Source organism: Suillus plorans (genome assembly GCF_016647745.1).
Source record: "Suillus plorans strain S12 chromosome Unknown HD556scaffold_23, whole genome shotgun sequence".
NCBI classification, from domain to species: Eukaryota; Fungi; Basidiomycota; class Agaricomycetes; order Boletales; family Suillaceae; genus Suillus; species Suillus plorans.
Genome location: NW_024537407.1, coordinates 176,852 through 193,521, shown reverse-complemented (window position 1 = coordinate 193,521; position 16,670 = coordinate 176,852). Strand labels below are relative to the sequence as shown.

Genomic DNA, 16,670 nt, shown 5'->3' with positions numbered 1-16,670 from the left:
AAATCGACAAAGATTGACTCGGCAACTTTTTGATTAAACAGGACCTCAAGGGGATATCGAGCTGTTGGAGTAGTTGTGTCAGGAGTGCGTCCAGTATGAGAATTTGACGTAAAACTCGTACTGCGAATGTACCATCGTGATCGGGGCTATAGAACTGCTTGATTTAGATCGTCAGTAACAACGGGCTGCGACGACAAGTACTGCGCGTTCTAGTGGTTTGGCTTACACACATGTGCATTCGACAGCCTTCCTTGAGCAGACGCTCAGGCTGTGGTAGTAGTAGGCTAGTGTGTCGCCACAATGTGGTACAGAGCCATGGTGGAATCGGCCTGAGGAACATCAATCATCCTGGATTGAATACCGTCCGGCTGTCCTGGTGATAGTACTTTTGGCAGTCTTGGCATAAGTACCGCAGTAAAGAAGGCACACAATTTTAACAAGAATCCCAGCAGTGACCAGTCGCGAGTGCATTATTAGTGGAGATCACCGGCACCCCTACTGGTCCAACACCCACGATAAGCCCATCAACGAAGGCGGCCAAGGCCCAACGGCAAGCAGAATCGGCGAGCGACACGTTCAAGTTTAATCGACTCGGAGTGCACGTGATGTCACCACGCAGTGACATTGCAGCATTTTCACATCGCGTTGACAAGCGTTGACATGGACATCGCGCTTGAACCGAGTCCGCTACATGCATATGTGGCATTTGCAAATACATACTTAGATTCCGAGCCGTCGCGTGGTTGGCACGGTGATTCAACGTTTCAACGTTCAACTGATCGCGGAAGAAAAGCTCAAGTTCTGGCAGCCTCCGGTTACAACCGGGGGAATCGGAAAACCTTGGTCACCATCTAGAATAGCCTATGGTATTATCCCTTGTTCAACCTGATCAGAATCAAAAGCATTTACCTCGAGCACTTCAACGTCGTTAATGCTTTAAAGTTCTTCAGTCCTCTTCAACTCTTTGAGACCCGCGAATCCAGCAGCAACATCGTCAGACGAGATATGTTCTAGACCAGCAAGAAGGTCATCTGCGTCACGAGGCTCGGCCGAGAGTGGAGGTGTCCACGGGGAAAATGCTTCAAGATTTCGTGCAGCCTCGACAGTAATGCCAACCTCTTCACACGTGCGCATATGAGCATGTCGACGGCAGGTGGACTGCCCAGCTCCCCGGTGCTGTGTTTCAAATTGAGAGATTAAACCATCATGTAGAGTGTTGTGCTGAGATCACGGCCGAGACATTCACTCTCCGTAGGTTCGTCTAGATCCTCCAATGGTGCTAGCAACGATGTAGTTTCGTTTGATACATCATGCAGTAATATTGAGCGGGTAAATTGACTGTGACGGTGGCGTCATTCAGCTTACTTCAGGGATGATGTTCCGTTGAGTTCGGACTGTCTTATGATTCACAGCGCACGACGGTACTGTACCATGGGGCCTACGATTGTCTTGCTATGATATGCATCGGACGCCATTAGTCCTGGGACACTTGTGTGTCGGATGCCGATGTAAATACAAAATAGGAGCAATACTTTTAATCCTCTTCAAGTCAGGCCATATAATCTTGCTCGGGTCTACATAATTGTTATCGTACCATTTATAAGTATCGGAACCCGTACAAGTGCCCAGATCTCACAGCTGCCAGTGACACAGCTTTCGAAGGCGAACCGAATATCATGGGATTTCTGTTCGGGCGGGTCTTTCGTCAACACAGCACGCGTATTAAATAGTATATATATCTTCAAACCTTCATCCAAAAACACAGTTACTTTATCATCCCTACCGTCATGCTCAAGGAAAGTCATGTCGATGTCCTCATCATCGGTGCAGGTCCGTCTGGACTCATGTGTGCCAATGCATTAGCTGGCGCTGGAGTGGACTTTAGAATCATAGACAACAGGTCCGTTCCTTCTAGTTTTGAGCGCAGATGGATGACTCACGTCAACCCAGACCGGTAGGTGTGGCCGCTGGGCAAGCTGATGGCATACAGCCCAGGACGATCGAAGTTCTTCAAGTATGTCCCAAACATTCGCAATAGAACAGGAGTGATATTCAATTTCTCCAGAGTTATGGTTTGGCAGAGCCTTTGTTGAAGGAGGGTGCCCAGATGCATCTTTGTGTAAGTCTCAGACTTTCAGTTGATTCAAATCCTAAGCAATAATAATGTTTGTGTAGGCCTTTTACAACCCTGGCCCTGATGGCGGCATCGAGGTATGTTTGTCAATTGCTGTGTCATTATTTGTTCAAACAATGCCCGCAGCGTACTGGCCGGGCTGCAGACGTCACAGCTCCAACCGCCCGTTATCCCTTCAAGGTATGTTTTATCATTCAGCTCATTCATATCTGATTCCTGCTGTGGAGTAGATCACCATCGCACAAGCATCAATCGAAGCACTTTTCATCGAGTCCTTAAAGTCCCAAGGAATATCAGTTGACCGTCCGATCGTCCCTTCCTCCCTAGAAATTTCACAAGATCCCGCAGAACTTCTGGACCCATCATCATACCCTGTGAAGGTGCTCAAGATTCTAATCCCAACAAGACGCTACTTTTGACACATTGGCACAGGTGGTCTTGGACCACATACATTCTTCGGATGATACCCCAGAACAGGAAATCGTTCATGCAAAGTTCGTCGTCGGTGCAGATGGTGAGACATGCAACATGTCGAACGCTCTTGTAAGACTGATGGTGCCCATTGCTAAGGTGCACACTCGTGGGTTCGCAAAACCTTGGGTTTCACGATGGATGGGGAACAAACAGGTCAACTTGGGCACTCATTCAACATAAGATATGCTAATACGTGGAGCCCATCTCAGATTACATATGGGGCGTGATTGACTTCATTCCGGATACCAACTTCCCAGACATTCGCAATCGTTCTGCAATCCACTCCGAGAACGGCTCATGTATGATCATACCCCGCGAAGGAGACAAAGTCCGGTTCTACCTGCAGATGTCGGATAAAGACGTCATGGATCCTGAAACAGGAAGAATCGACAAGCAGAAAGTGACCGCCGAGAACCTCATCAACGTATGCAACAACTCGATCGCATCAAAGGACTGCTAATACCTTTTCCAACAGACTGCTCGCAGAACATTCTACCCGTATATAGTTAACGAACCAAAAGAAGTGGACTGGTGTTCAATTTACATCAGTAAGGGCATTACACTGCTATCATTGGGATCGCGAGTTGAACAATTGTCACTCCAGTTGGTCAACGTGTGGCCTCCAAGTTCTCTAAACATGACCGTGTCTTCATCGCTGGTGACGCTTGCCACACGCACTCTCCGAAAGCAGGTGAGCCATGTGATGGTCCGAGAAGATAAACATATCTCATTGCATTACAGGACAGGGTATGAATGCGAGCATGAACGACACCCACAACCTTGGTACGGGTTTCCTATTCCAGATGAAGTGTATTTCTCAGAGTCTTTGCAAATAGCGTGGAAGCTGGCACAAGTGCTGCGGGGCAGGGCGGATATTTCCCTTTTGAAAACTGTACGTTCGCGTATCACTCGTTCATGTCAAGGACTTATCACCCCCCAGTACGAGCTTGAGCGCCAGAAATACGCCCAGGATCTCATTGATTTCGATCGTGAGTTCTCCGCTCTATTTTCCGGCAAACCGAGGACGTCGGAAAACCAGGAGGGTGTTACCCATGAAGAATTCTTGAGGTCGAGTTGTCTCAATAGCGTTATATAACTTTATCTGAACCACGCTTCTCAGTGCTTTCCAAGCTTCTGGTGGCTTCAGCAGTGGTATCGGTGTCCATTACATGCCTTCAGCGATTGTCGATACTATTCATCAAGGCAGCGCGTCCAATATCATCATCGGCGAGCGGATGCTGCCCCAAATGTTCGTTCGTGCAGCGGATGCTCGTCCTACAGAGATCCAAGACATGCTTCCCGCAGATACCCGCTTCAAGCTCCTCTTCTTCGTTGGCCTTTTGACATCGGAACAGCTCACAAAGGTTCGAAGGCTCGCTGAGGAGTTGGAACTCCCCACAAGTTTCCTGCAAAAGTACAACTTCCCTGCCCAGGGCAAGGCACAATCCACGTTCGACATCATTTCCATAGCCGCTGGTCACAAAGACGATGTGAATTTCCTGGACATTCCTTCGACGTTGAGGACACACTGGTCTAAGTGAGTCGTCGTGCTTTCTACTGTCTCACGACACTGACATATGATCTTGCAGAGTCTTGATCGATGACACGGATGTGACAGGCCGCTTGGGTGGAGGCGCATATCCGAGATTCGGTATCGATGAGAAAGAAATCACGATAGTGGTTGTTCGGCCTGACGGTTATGTCGGTATGATTGCACCATCTACGGCATTAGAGAGCATGGATAAGTACTTCGGTTCTTTCCTGATAGGAAAAACCTTGAACCGGGAGGCGTAGTGCCTTGGCGTCCAGCATCACGTTTCTTGAGACGATTCATCTCGTTTCATACATATCTTTTTAGCATATATTGCCAATAGAGTCTAGACACCATAAGCATAAACGTGTCAGCTTGTCAATTGTAATGATAGTTTGTTCTATGTACGCCCATGATGGGGTTCCATAAAGCTGAGATGCTGAACATTACAGCTGATTGCAAAGTTACGTGGAGGCGCATAAGTTGACGTTGGACCCCGTAAGTACGTGAGACTCGAACACCATGCTGCAAGAGATACAAAGTTTGAGATAGACTCGCTTTTAATAATGGCCTCACCTTCAGCGAAGTCAAATTTCATATCTCAACTCCAAATACCTCGATTTCCTCACAGTTACGCATGCGAAGCACGATAACAGGTCACTAAGAAGCAACGGTACGCTTCGACTGGTACTAGGGTGTATTCTACGTTAGTTCGAGGCACGAGAACGTACGTAGAATTAGATCTATGTGGCGGCGCAGTGTTTTCGGGTTCTCACGCTTCTTGGTTTGTACTTCCACTCAGCACTCGCATTTACTATTCTCCGCGACGGCACGCTCGTTTCGTCGCAAATTCTTTAAAAAGAATATTCTTCAGTTAATATCATTATGCCGCGCATTCGCAGTGATCCCAACTTGAATTTATGCCCGGATTACAATTCAGAGGACTTCGCGAACACTCGAGCGCAGCTAGTGAACGATAACACTACAGAAGAACAAGCGGTGCAGTTGCTCAGGAACATCTGGCTAGCTAACAACAATCTAGACAAGCGTCTATGGCAGCAACAGCTGGAGAATGACAGGGAGGAACTAGCCCATCAGCAACGCATGGAAGAAGACGAGCAAGAACGTTTGAAACAAGAACACATCGATGAGGAGGAGGACGCACGCAAGGAAGAACGCAAGAAAAATAAACACAAATATATTCCGATTCAGAATTCGGGTGTACCAGACGACCCAGCAGTCACTCCTTGCTCGTATGCACTGCGCAAGCTCGACAAGGGAGAGTACCTAGAATTGTGGTATTTCACGAACGACGGATTAGATGAAGCATCAACTAAAAAAACGGTAGATGATGATGCAATGATTCTATCATCGTTACCGGACGGTTCAACAGCTTGGGTGTCATCAGCCTCGACTCGTAGCGCTCGCTCAGTTGTCAACGACGAGGACTTACCATTCGAGGAATTCTGTCAGGCGTGTCCTCGTTTCTTAGCAGCCTTAGAGGAAGCAGATTGGCCACAAGACAGGATTAGGATGACGGCTATCTTTTGGAGGAATCTGCAGATTCACAAATACCGGTCGCTCCGAGACCCATTAGCCCAGAAAACTCTGTTAGTCTACCAAGCGGAACAGCGGAGACGTTGGCACGTTGCAGCCAAATCCGCGGTAGGTCCATATGATCTCTCGATAATCAACGAGAAGGTCTTAGAGGACACGAGGAGCAAAGTCTACTGGGAGGATCGTTCAAAGAGAGATAATGCGCGGGATTACAAGGTCAGCAATCATTTCATTAATTGTAAACGAGCACACACTAATTGTTATTTCGCTTTAATTTTGTCACGAATTAAAATGTAAAATCTTGGTTGTAATATACCAATTGCTTCACTACATGCCTCACGCACCGCTACATGCCTCACGCACCGCTACATGCCTCACGCACCGCTACATGCCTCACTTGAAATGCCACATGCTTCGCTTCATGCCACAGTCGGATCACCGATTTAACTCATCTTCGCAGCAGCGAGAGTACAAAGATTTGCACAAACGTACAGCGTCCCCAGATCATAGCAATAGATCGAAAAGACCGCGTCAGGATTTTCGTGCGGGCGCAAGCGGAGGCGTCCTCTCCGCCTGCGCTGTATGTCTGGGACGCAACCCGCACAAGATCATCGAATGCAAGTCAGCCAAACTCTGGGACGAGTCACACGACACTATTTGTGCGCGAATCGGAAGGGTACTCACCATGCGAGACGGAAAAGCGGTTTGCAGCGACTGGCAGAGAGTCAGCGGATGTGCAGAGATCACGCACGACCGAAGGCATTTTTGTTCGGGATGTGGACTCTCGACTCACGGGGCTCAAATGTGTCCTCGAGCACAGAAGGCATAGAGCGCTCACGCCATATAACGCAGGAGCATGGGAAACAGAACTCGTCGCAACGGGTCTCATTGACAGATACCCGCATATTCCTGAGAGCCTACGTCGGGGTTTCATGTTGGACATTCCTAATATTAAGATCACGCAAGCGCCTCCAAACAAAGACTCTGTCGCTATATACCAACAAGAATTCCTATCTATTGTGCAAACCGAGCTTCAGAAAGAAAGATATATTGGCCCGCTTAATTTTAATGAAGTCGAAAGTCTTATCGGACCATTTCAGACATCTCCGTTCTCGATTATTCTGAAGCCAGGTCGCCCAGGTCGATACCGGATCATTCAGAATTATTCTTTTCCGCACGTTCCTTCTATCAAGTTTCCCAATGCTTCCATCAATTCATATATCGATTCCAATAATTTTCCCAGTACCTGGGGAACGTTTCATGTCCTCGCACTCACCATCAGCAGGTTGCCCCCCGGTTCGCAGATCGCCATCAGAGACGTCTCTGAGGCGTATCGTACCATCCCAATACATGCATCACAATGGCCAGGATCCGTGGTCCGGATCTCAGAAGACCAATTCTGTATCGACACTTGCATGTGTTTCGGCCTCCGGCCATCAGCCGGAGCGTATGGGAACCTGGCTGATGCCGGTCTTGACCTATTTCGATCTAGAGGAATTGGACCGAACTCTAGATGGGTCGACGATCACATTTTTATTCGAATCCTCAAAGAATGCATACCGGACTACAACATCAAGAGGGCGCTATGGCACGAGGAGATTAAGAAAAAGGGGAGACAGCAGGATGGAGGTAGAGTGTGGTTTGGAGGGCACGTTTTCGAAGATGGCACGCTGGAAGAGTTCGATGAGGACTGTCAGTTTCCGATCAGGGACTTCTTGGGAGCACCACCGAGATCTGCGGAAGACGGTCGTTTTTCATGTAGCATGGAGGACATCGACGAATTTTCGGAAGAACTCGACATTCCCTGGGAGAAACTCAAAGACAAAGCGTTCAACTTCAACAATCCTTACATCGGCATTATCTGGGACCTGGAATCGGACAAAGTATACCTCGCGGAAGAGAAGAAGACTAAGTATCTTACGGCAATCGAAGTCTGGCAGAAACGTGGTACGCACGTTCTTCTTGACGTACAACAATTGTACGGTAAGCTGCTGCACACTACCCTGGTGGTACCGAAAGGACGCGCTTACCTTATGTCCTTGGAGGCAATGCTGCGCATTGCCTCCCAAAAGCCATTTATCTCACGACGACCAGTTAAGAGTCTTGAGTACGATCTTCTCTGGTGGTCAACGATTCTGCAATCTTCCTTCGTGGGACGACCGATTCCCAGACCGCTTACGCTGCATGACCCAGCCGCATACTCTGACGCCAGTTTGGGCGTCGGAATTGCTATCATCATTGGCGATAGATGGCGAGCCTGGCGTTTACGCAAAGGCTGGCAGACACTCGACGGCCAAAAAGACATTGGGTGGGCAGAAGCAGTTGGATTCGAGCTCCTTGCTATGCACATTGTCGGAATGGGAAAATCAGAGAGACATTTCAGAGTTTACGGGGACAACCAGGGCGTTATCGAAGGATGGCGCAATGGTCGCAGTAGAAACAAAGCGGTTAACCTGGTCTTCAGACGAATGTTCGACCTTATCTACAGTTCCGCAACGCCTTACTCGTTCCACCCAGCCTACGTCACGAGTAAACGTAATCCAGCAGATGAACCGTCGAGAGGTATCTACAAGAGTGCAGAGTTCCTCCTCCCCTCCATCCCCATCCCAGCCGAGCTTCAGCCCTTCATCGTCGATCCCTTCATCATATCCACGAACCCAGCAGACTATAGTACAGACAGGACGGACGCACTCGTCGTCAAAAGCTCTGCTCGCAATGATACAGATGAATCTCACAACGACGGTCACAGAGGAATCAAGGACTCACTCTTCTTCATCCATCGAGAGCAACAGCATCATCGTCAGTAATTCCAGATTCAAAGCATCGCTACCAACAGAGCTACCCGCTAAACCCCAGCCTTACAAGAAGGGGTTAGTACCTGCAACGTCACAGTTACGCCCGCACTGCCTAGCACGAGAACGGCTAAGGTTGTGGTATCCATTGAAGACGAGAGTAGCCGCTGGTCCAGACGGGAGGTATCTCGCAATCACAGAAGAAGACTTAGAGAGAGTGCTCACCGTCATGAATTTATCGTGGACAACCGGGACAAGAGAATGCTACGGCGCGGGACTTCTCGTTTTTCATGTATTCTGCGACGAGAGATCAATTCCAGAAGACCAACGCTGTCCAGTCGACACACGGACCATCCTTAACTTCGTTTCCAGCTGCGCAGGGTCATACTCAGGCAAAACACTTACGAATTACGTCTACGCCGTCAAAGCTTGGCATACGATTCACGGACAATCTTGGATCGTCAACCAGGATCAGTTACGAGCGTCACTAGACGGGGCAGCAGAACTTACACCCTCTTCGTCTAAACGTTCCAAACGAGAACCATTCACAGTGAAACTGATCCTCGAGATTCGAGCGCACCTTAATCTAGCTACCCCGTTGGACGCCTTTGTATTCGCATGCTTAACAACAGCATTCTATGCATTATGTCGACTGGGAGAACTCACAACGAAGACGATGAAAGATTTTGACCCGGGAAAAACAGTCAAGCGCTCGGACGTGGAGTTTGACGTCGAGGACAGGCATCATTTTCGTGCGACCAAAATCTTTATACCACGCACCAAGGTATCAGCATCGGGAGAGAGTGTTTATTGGGCCCAACAAGACAATCAGACAGATCCGAAGACGGCGCTATTGCATCATTTCGCAATAAATGATCCGAAGCACGACGGACATCTCTTTGCATGGAAGCACGTCAAAGGAATGAGACCTTTGACGAGGAACGAATTCTGGAAGAGGATTAATGGTATAATAAAGAGAGCCGGGCTAGGAGACTTTAAAGGACACGGACTGCGCATAGGCGGCACTCTGGAATACCTGCTGCGCGGAGTTCCTTTCGACGTAGTGAAGTCGATAGGCAGATGGTCCAGTGAAGCCTTCACCGGGTATCTTCGCAAACACGCGCTTATATTAGCCCCGTACCTTCAAGAATCCCCAGCGTTAGAACCTTTTACCAGATATACAATGCCCCCAGCGCACTAAACAGTGAGTAATTTCAATTCTTAATATGCTTCGCCCTTCTCCTTGGGAGATGGGAGTCCATGCTGCGCCTGACGCGTCGCAGGGCTCCTTTCGGGTATTTTGGGAATCACGGCTCATCCTGGACTTTCCTGCAGGTTCGAAACGATGTTTCGGGTCGCAAACCCTTCGGGTTTGAGCCCAAATAGCCTCAATAGTTACTTGCTACAATGTAACAGAAATCAGCCGTTATTTAGAACTAATAAAGCTGATTTCTTGAACGTTAAACACGAAAAACTGTTAGCAACACATAGACTGTAAATGAAGCAAACCTTGTGCCGAATTCCGAACGCCCTTTATCTTTCGCAGCCTTCGTCACCGAACACCAGCATTTCATTTTCCGGATCCGAAGCTATTATCTCGGCTATATGGTTTATGAAGAGAACACGGTCGTTCTTTATCTCGCTCGTGCGCGAGTAGAGATACTCTTGTGCTTGTGGGCTGTAATGTCACGGTAGCTTGCTAGCGCGAGTGTGCAGGGTGGATAAGTGTATGTACGGATACGCACCACGACTCGGACGTGTCTGTGCACCTTCTAGTCATCATGTTCGAGTCCCATTGGAAATCGAGTGATTCGACAACAAAGAGGAACTTGGGCCGCCGATAGGTGGCAATAGACGTCTAGATCCGCGTATAAATGGAGGTATAGTAGAAATCTAAGAAATACGAGGCGGACAAAGTTGCCAACCGACTCCGCTCGAAAAGGCAACTACGCGCCACACCCCGCCTCAGGTCATTACGTAAACACAGAAAATAATTGGGTACGCATCTCTGGAATTGAATGCCACATCGCAGACGGTGTCTGCAACTAAAGCCATTCGATTATATGCCCATAAGGTTTATAGACACGTCTCTGAAAGAAATTTGACCACGACATTCCCTGCGCCGCCGAGTTTCTTACTCGCAGATTCCGAGTCTCTCCTGCGTCGCCCTTTTGGACTCGTGAGTCGTGACAGCAGATGCGTAGAGACGGCCGTGTATAATTCGGAGGTACGCATCAATCATTTACATACAAAAATAGAAAAGATCGGACGTATGGTCTTCAAAAGTTGTTCTCAGCTGCATTACCCCTCCTCGTGATTGCTATGTAAGGCGACTGGTCATGCGCACGAGTCTGCGCTTTTACCAACAGCACACGCGGATTCAATCCCAATTTGGCCCCTCCTCACAAGGTCACTCGCTTACGGTGTAAGCACCCCCGCAGCAATATTTGCATCACTGAAGGCGACATTTGCAGATTCCAAAGCAAAGATATGTTTGTAATGCATTTGATGGTGACTCTATGATAATACAACAGGACCTTTTTTGATACATAAAGAATAGAAAAATATGTTATCTTGAAGCAATGTGCAAAACGAATTGCTCGTGGAAACTAAACGGCAGCCGTCATGAAAGATGTGAAATATGCATCAAGGTCTTCAACGTGATCCAGGGGCGCAATGGCTCCAACATAGCCATCGGGGCGAACAGCAACTATTGCGCCCTCATCGCCTACACCATAATACGAGTAGCCTTTCCCCCCGAAGCTACCGGTGACATCAATGTCATCGATAAATACCCTGAGAATACCCCTATCAATATCATCACACACATATCATAAATCAAATACTCACTTCGACCAGTGAGAGCGAAGAAGCATTGGGAACTGCAAGAAATTGAATCCTTCTTTTCGACCTTTGCTGATGGTGATGATGTCAAATCGTGAGTTTTCAGCGCCCTTGCTAGACGTCGCGTAACGGTTTAGGAAGCTCTCGGGTTTCTGCATGGTAGCAACCATCGACTCAACCCTCGCCTGTTGAAGTGGCTCGCTGAAGTCACCAGTGAAAACGAGCAACTTGAAGCGGAAGTCCGCAGGAAGAAGGTCCTGGATTTCAAAGGGCCATGCGTCTGCAGCGCGGATGAATTTGTATGGAGGGAAACGTTCGCCAATCACTACACCACTGGCTAACTCTTGGTTTTTGTCAAGTGTTGCAACCGAAGGGTCATAATGTACCCCAATGCCACTGGTGAAGCCTCCGAACTGTTTAAATATCCTATAACCCCGTTGCATTAGTAACACGGCAACGCTGTTGGTAGCATATTCTCACTCCAAGAAATGCTCGGGCGCAACCCCATGGCTGTTCTCCTGGCTCAAGGGCTTCCCAGAAAAGAGGGTGGAATACATTTTGTCAAATACGATGAGGTCCAATGCGAATTTACGGCGCTCTGATTCGTACTAATGGCGATGCGTGAGCAGATAGTCAAATGGGTATGCGAGAGCGTACCGTTGACAAAAGCGACAGATCTGCCCAACCACGAACCACTAAGGCGATCTTCCATGCTATAAAAGCCCATTGGCTTCAATCGACGCCGCAGGAAACAGGAAACACACCTAGATTGTGTGCATCGCTCACACCTGCGTTCATTCCTTGCCCTGAAAATTCCATTGTAAGCAGACTGATAGGGAAGGGCCAGATTTAAGACACTTGCCTGCTTTCGGAGAGTGTGTATGACAAGCATCGCCGACGATAAGTACTCGGTTTTTGACGGAAAATTGTGAGGCCACTCGTTGCCCGACTTAAGCGACGTGTCAAACGAACATTTGATGGCAAATGGGTCAGATGCGTACTGATATATAGTGTCCACCACAAAAACCCAGTCGTCGGGGAAATTTTGTAAGGGCTAAACGATTTTCGGGCAACCTAAGGGGGATATTGATGATTGTTGATCCATTGAACGGGTATCACTTACTTCAAGCATTTCATCTGGACCCATTCTATCTTTATCTACTCTACCTGTTGCTGGATCGATGATATCCTTGTTCTCTAGTTGCACATACACGCGAAGGCGATCTTGTTCTCGAGGTACAAGAAGAATTGAGCCATTGTTGGAATGCATAAGACACTTATTCCTAACATCCGGGAAGTCCGTGTCAGGCACCATGTCCATGACACCCCAGATGAAATCTATCAATCGAGTTTAGGCTTGCTGTAAACCCTAACTGATATAGATGCTTACCAGATTGTTCGCCATCCATCGTAATATCAAATTGTTTGCGAACCCATGAGTGAGCGCCTATAGGGAAAAATGATTAGGACGGCCAGATGAATATCTTCGGAACGTACCATCAGCTCCAACAACATATTTAGCATGGACAATCTCTTCTTGTAGTTGACCCTCAGGGGCATTTAGTTTTTGGAGAACAACGCGAACAGGATGCGATGCAGGGTCCATCAACACATGTTCGTCCTTGCAGATCTCTATCGAAGTTGGTAACGTTGACCACTCAACCTCGACACCAAGCGGTTTCATGGAATCTATAAAAATAGCTTGAATGGCTCCTTGATGAAGTGCACACTGCATTTCGTTCAGCTTGTATAATTTCGCTTGAAATAATGAGCATACCTCGAATGGGTATCTTGCAGACGGAGCTACTACATCTTGTGTTCTGCTGGTGAGCTGATGGCCGTCATTCATTGAATATTCCTCGTTGATCGCAAAAAGTTACGAACCTCGATACCGCCGGACGGGGAAGGGTTATAGAATGCCTAAAAAACCATTAAGTTTAATCGGCCAAGTCCCTGTTGAAGGACAGCCCCTGTTGAAGGACATACCGCTTGGTGGACTTGAACAGATTCCTTCAAAAGGCGCTCTGCAATGCCATAGCTCTGTTATGGATCATTAGTCAGCCAGCATTGAGTAAAGAAGGGATCTCACCTGGAAAACTTCAATAGTACGAGGTGAAAGTCCATCAGCCTGACCGGCGGCTACTCGAGCAGCCCTGATGGAAAATCAAGTAAGAAGGAATGCTAGCCACCAAACTCACATACCTTTTATCGATAACCCGAACATTCACTTTCGCATTTGCCAGAGCGTTCGCACACATGAGGCCAGCAGGGCCAGCCCCAATAATGAGAACATCGACTTCAGAGTGGGGTACGACGGGGACAGGCATTACAAGATTGTGATGGAGAAAAAATGAAAATGTAGAGCGTCTTTATACAGAGGGTGCGAGTGCGGGAATCCCCATCCTTAACTGAAGCAGGGCGCTGGCGCCCGGACTTCCACGGGAGAGTAAGCAATAATCAAACATGATTGTAGCACTGCTACTAGTGCCAAGTCAGCTACTTGCGCAAATTAAGATCACACTCGCACTCACCAAAGTCATCTGATACCGAAGGCCCGGATACCAGGGTGTAACTGTAGAGGATCATAGCCACAATGTCCAGAGTGCTCGTGAGAGCAAATGACCAGAGGCAGGATAAATATATGAGCCTATCTCACAGTTCATGCTTCAATCCACATTTGCAAGATGTTTGGATAAAACTATGTGGGCGATCAAATTTCTGCCTCCTACACATGGCAAATACCGAATCGATTGAGGAGTTCATCAAATGTGTAGTTGTTCACAATAAATTAGATGCATGTAGCTCTGATGTGGTTGATTGCTGAGTTTCTACTGGGGAGTCGATCTGGCAAAAAAATATTTGACTGAATTTTGGGTGATGCTTCGCTACTCCGAGTTTCATGAGCTCCTAGTTTGTTAAAAATAAAAATAAAAAAGTCCTCACCAACACTGTACTAGTCAATTATCCGCCCGGCCGACCTCACCACAGGCCACGGACAAACGGAGGGATCAGAAAATAGACCCGGCTTCAGTGAGACTTTATGGGAAACACTGTGGCATACATAATCCGCGTGCAGAAGGTTGAGCCTGAAATGCACATGGTGTGAGCTGAGCCGCATGCAATATGGGCAAATCCAAGTGATGATGGATGTATATGATTTTGCGTATCAACGCTCTCCTGCTGATACATCATCTCTTTCCCAATAAACATGCCACTGGTAGCCCGAGCACTGCCAACCTACTGACAAATTGAGTCACAAGGATTAGCTGCGATTACCGGCAGCCGCGTCACAAAATATATGCAAAGTTCTCTGAGAACCCACCGAGATGAATCTATGGCCATCCTGTGCAGAAGTCCCCTTCAAGATTTATCCTAATCAGTGGAGCTACGTCGAGGCTATTTCGGCGAAAAGGAAGCATAATGGTTCTCGACTCTTGAGCACGGTGGGAGAGCTTGACCCAACGCACCAGGAGTGTATGTGCAATTCTTGCCGCATCGAGATAAAAGCATTTGCTATATGAGACTAAGCATCAACAACTTCTCGAACGCAATTGCGACAGTGAATTTCACGAAGGGAAGCTCGATTATGTTCATGTGGCGACGTCAAGCTTACGTGAGCACATTCTAGTGATGACTCGTCTACAATATACTTTAAGGACATCCCGCGGAACCGCAACAACTATTTTACAACACGATACGCTTATTGGTATGTCAGAAATACTTTCCTGATTGAATTTTGTGTTCTACTCGCTTGTTTATTGATCATCAACTAGACCCGCAGCAATTCTGAGGCGCTGACTTGAACTTTGAATCTGGATAAACATATCATCCTGCAAATAAAAATATTATGTACCCCGTATTGTTCTCAATAGGCTGGTACCATCAAGACCGTAAGTGACAGCACATTCGGTGAGAGATTGGACTTGACATGAAGTGATGTCCAATATCCTTCCGTGAGATCAATCATCCTGACCTGGATGGTACAACGAATGTCAATACAACAAGTGATCAGTACAACAGAGAAGTATGGAACAAGTACTCTAACACACACAACCCTCTTCGATGTGATGGAGCAGTGGAGGACCGAGATTGTTGTGTGTCACAGGCTTGCCCGGAAGCGCCCGCGGCGCGCATGGATAACCCCAAACACTCCATCCGAGTCGAGTCGGATATGACACGTAGGAAAAACTAGACTTACGGAGATAACCATGAGCCAGTTATCAAATGGTGAACACGTAGGCACTTACTTACATCCGAGAAGTTGAAGAAGTCTTCAAACTACACTTCTCCATAGAGAACACATTGAGAATATTCATCTTTTTCGACACCTTCTTCAGTCAAGAGAATATGCCGAACCTGATCACAAAGCAAGAGTGCATTTATGTTAAAGCGTCATGGTGTACATGCACATACCTCATCAGGTGGGTTAAGACCAAACGAAGAGGCTCTCTCCCAACGCTCAAGACGTGACATACCAACACACGGACCGTACTCGTAGGACCTAAAAAAAGCTAAACATCGATCTAATTCCCTAGATCCAAAATTTACATACATGTCAAACACGCGGAGTATCTGATGGATTCTATTCTGCCCTTCCGAATGGACTAAACATATGTTCCCGTTTTAACCTTGTGAACGATAGACGCATATAGCTCACTCACTCGGTTCAAGGTTGCCCATCTTTTCTCGCACGCGTCCATAGTGTTTGCGGTAGGCCTTGCCCGATACATCTAATGTCGGCCGTTGTCCCACGGGTTTAAGAGCAGGAGGATTATCCTTTAGCCTTTTGGCAGGGCTGGATATCGATGCTTTCGTGGCGTTGGGAGTTCCACTTCGCTTCACAGAAGCTGGCGAGTACTCCTCTTCTGAAGATATCTCCAGCACGGCGTCACCGTCCTGCTCGTTGTTTACCTCCAAGTCTATTGCGTCTTCAGCTGCATGCTTTTCAATCAAAGGGGATGACCGTCGTGGTAGAGGCCCTTTCGCCTTAGTAGTGGTGTGGGAGTTTGTGCGCTTTACAGAAAAGGCTAAGGTCCCCTGTTTAAGGGCCGGGGCACTATTGTGTCGTGAGCTTGATTTCTTCGTAGAGGACATTGTGGACTTGGTTCGAATGTAAGAATAGTTGACAGGGGGCCGGTTGACTTGGCATTCAGGATGCCGCTTTGTCTTATCGATTACGTATATCAACTTTCCAACGGCCGACTAGCTCAGTTGGTTAGAGCGTCGTGCTAATAACGCGAAGGTCTTGGGTTCGATCCCCACGTTGGCCATGATTTTTGTCTCTAGCACGACATAAAATAATGTTTTGAAACTCGAGTTCGTGTGCCAGCGATGAGAG

The 16,670-nt window shown here is 47.7% G+C and overlaps 5 protein-coding genes and 1 non-coding gene across 6 annotated transcripts; 3 read left to right on the top strand and 3 right to left on the bottom strand.

Moving 5' to 3' along the window:
• Positions 1 to 936: 936 nt before the first annotated feature.
• On the bottom strand, positions 937 to 1,475 carry HD556DRAFT_1307674 (uncharacterized protein; the record flags this gene model as incomplete). The annotated part of the gene is made up of 3 exons (XM_041300049.1): positions 937 to 1,176; positions 1,203 to 1,279; positions 1,418 to 1,475. 3 exons carry the CDS (start codon positions 1,473 to 1,475, stop codon positions 937 to 939), a joined length of 375 nt encoding a protein of 124 aa, XP_041161027.1.
• A 312-nt stretch (positions 1,476 to 1,787) lies between these two features.
• HD556DRAFT_1236034 (FAD binding domain-containing protein) lies at positions 1,788 to 4,402 on the top strand (the record flags this gene model as incomplete). Its single annotated transcript, XM_041297794.1, has 16 exons — positions 1,788 to 1,900; positions 1,951 to 2,014; positions 2,066 to 2,119; positions 2,176 to 2,211; positions 2,261 to 2,314; positions 2,365 to 2,514; positions 2,567 to 2,648; positions 2,705 to 2,761; positions 2,818 to 3,032; positions 3,084 to 3,156; positions 3,213 to 3,299; positions 3,350 to 3,391; positions 3,445 to 3,500; positions 3,549 to 3,676; positions 3,729 to 4,145; positions 4,198 to 4,402. 16 exons carry the CDS (start codon positions 1,788 to 1,790, stop codon positions 4,400 to 4,402), a joined length of 1,833 nt encoding a protein of 610 aa, XP_041161026.1.
• Positions 4,403 to 4,930: 528 nt separating this feature from the next.
• HD556DRAFT_1291025 (uncharacterized protein) lies at positions 4,931 to 5,639 on the top strand (the record flags this gene model as incomplete). Its single annotated transcript, XM_041299389.1, has 1 exon — positions 4,931 to 5,639. A coding segment is annotated over exon 1 (615 nt), but the record flags the coding sequence as incomplete, so codon positions are not given.
• Positions 5,640 to 10,910: 5,271 nt separating this feature from the next.
• Positions 10,911 to 13,860, bottom strand: HD556DRAFT_390829 (FAD binding domain-containing protein). The gene is made up of 15 exons (XM_041310469.1): positions 13,535 to 13,860; positions 13,422 to 13,485; positions 13,319 to 13,372; positions 13,217 to 13,252; positions 13,110 to 13,163; positions 12,830 to 13,061; positions 12,723 to 12,779; positions 12,456 to 12,670; positions 12,334 to 12,406; positions 12,195 to 12,281; positions 12,097 to 12,138; positions 11,990 to 12,045; positions 11,813 to 11,940; positions 11,339 to 11,758; positions 10,911 to 11,284 (listed from the first exon to the last, which is right to left on the bottom strand). Exons 1-15 carry the CDS (start codon positions 13,657 to 13,659, stop codon positions 11,098 to 11,100), a joined length of 1,830 nt encoding a protein of 609 aa, XP_041161024.1. The 5' UTR covers positions 13,660 to 13,860; the 3' UTR covers positions 10,911 to 11,097.
• A 1,750-nt stretch (positions 13,861 to 15,610) lies between these two features.
• HD556DRAFT_1431749 (DNA polymerase delta, subunit 4-domain-containing protein) lies at positions 15,611 to 16,426 on the bottom strand (the record flags this gene model as incomplete). The annotated part of the gene is made up of 4 exons (XM_041305044.1): positions 15,611 to 15,688; positions 15,746 to 15,833; positions 15,885 to 15,936; positions 15,994 to 16,426. 4 exons carry the CDS (start codon positions 16,424 to 16,426, stop codon positions 15,611 to 15,613), a joined length of 651 nt encoding a protein of 216 aa, XP_041161023.1.
• A 102-nt stretch (positions 16,427 to 16,528) lies between these two features.
• HD556DRAFT_t62 lies at positions 16,529 to 16,602 on the top strand. The gene has a single exon. It is a non-coding gene; the product is annotated as a tRNA-Ile (tRNA).
• Positions 16,603 to 16,670: the final 68 nt, after the last annotated feature.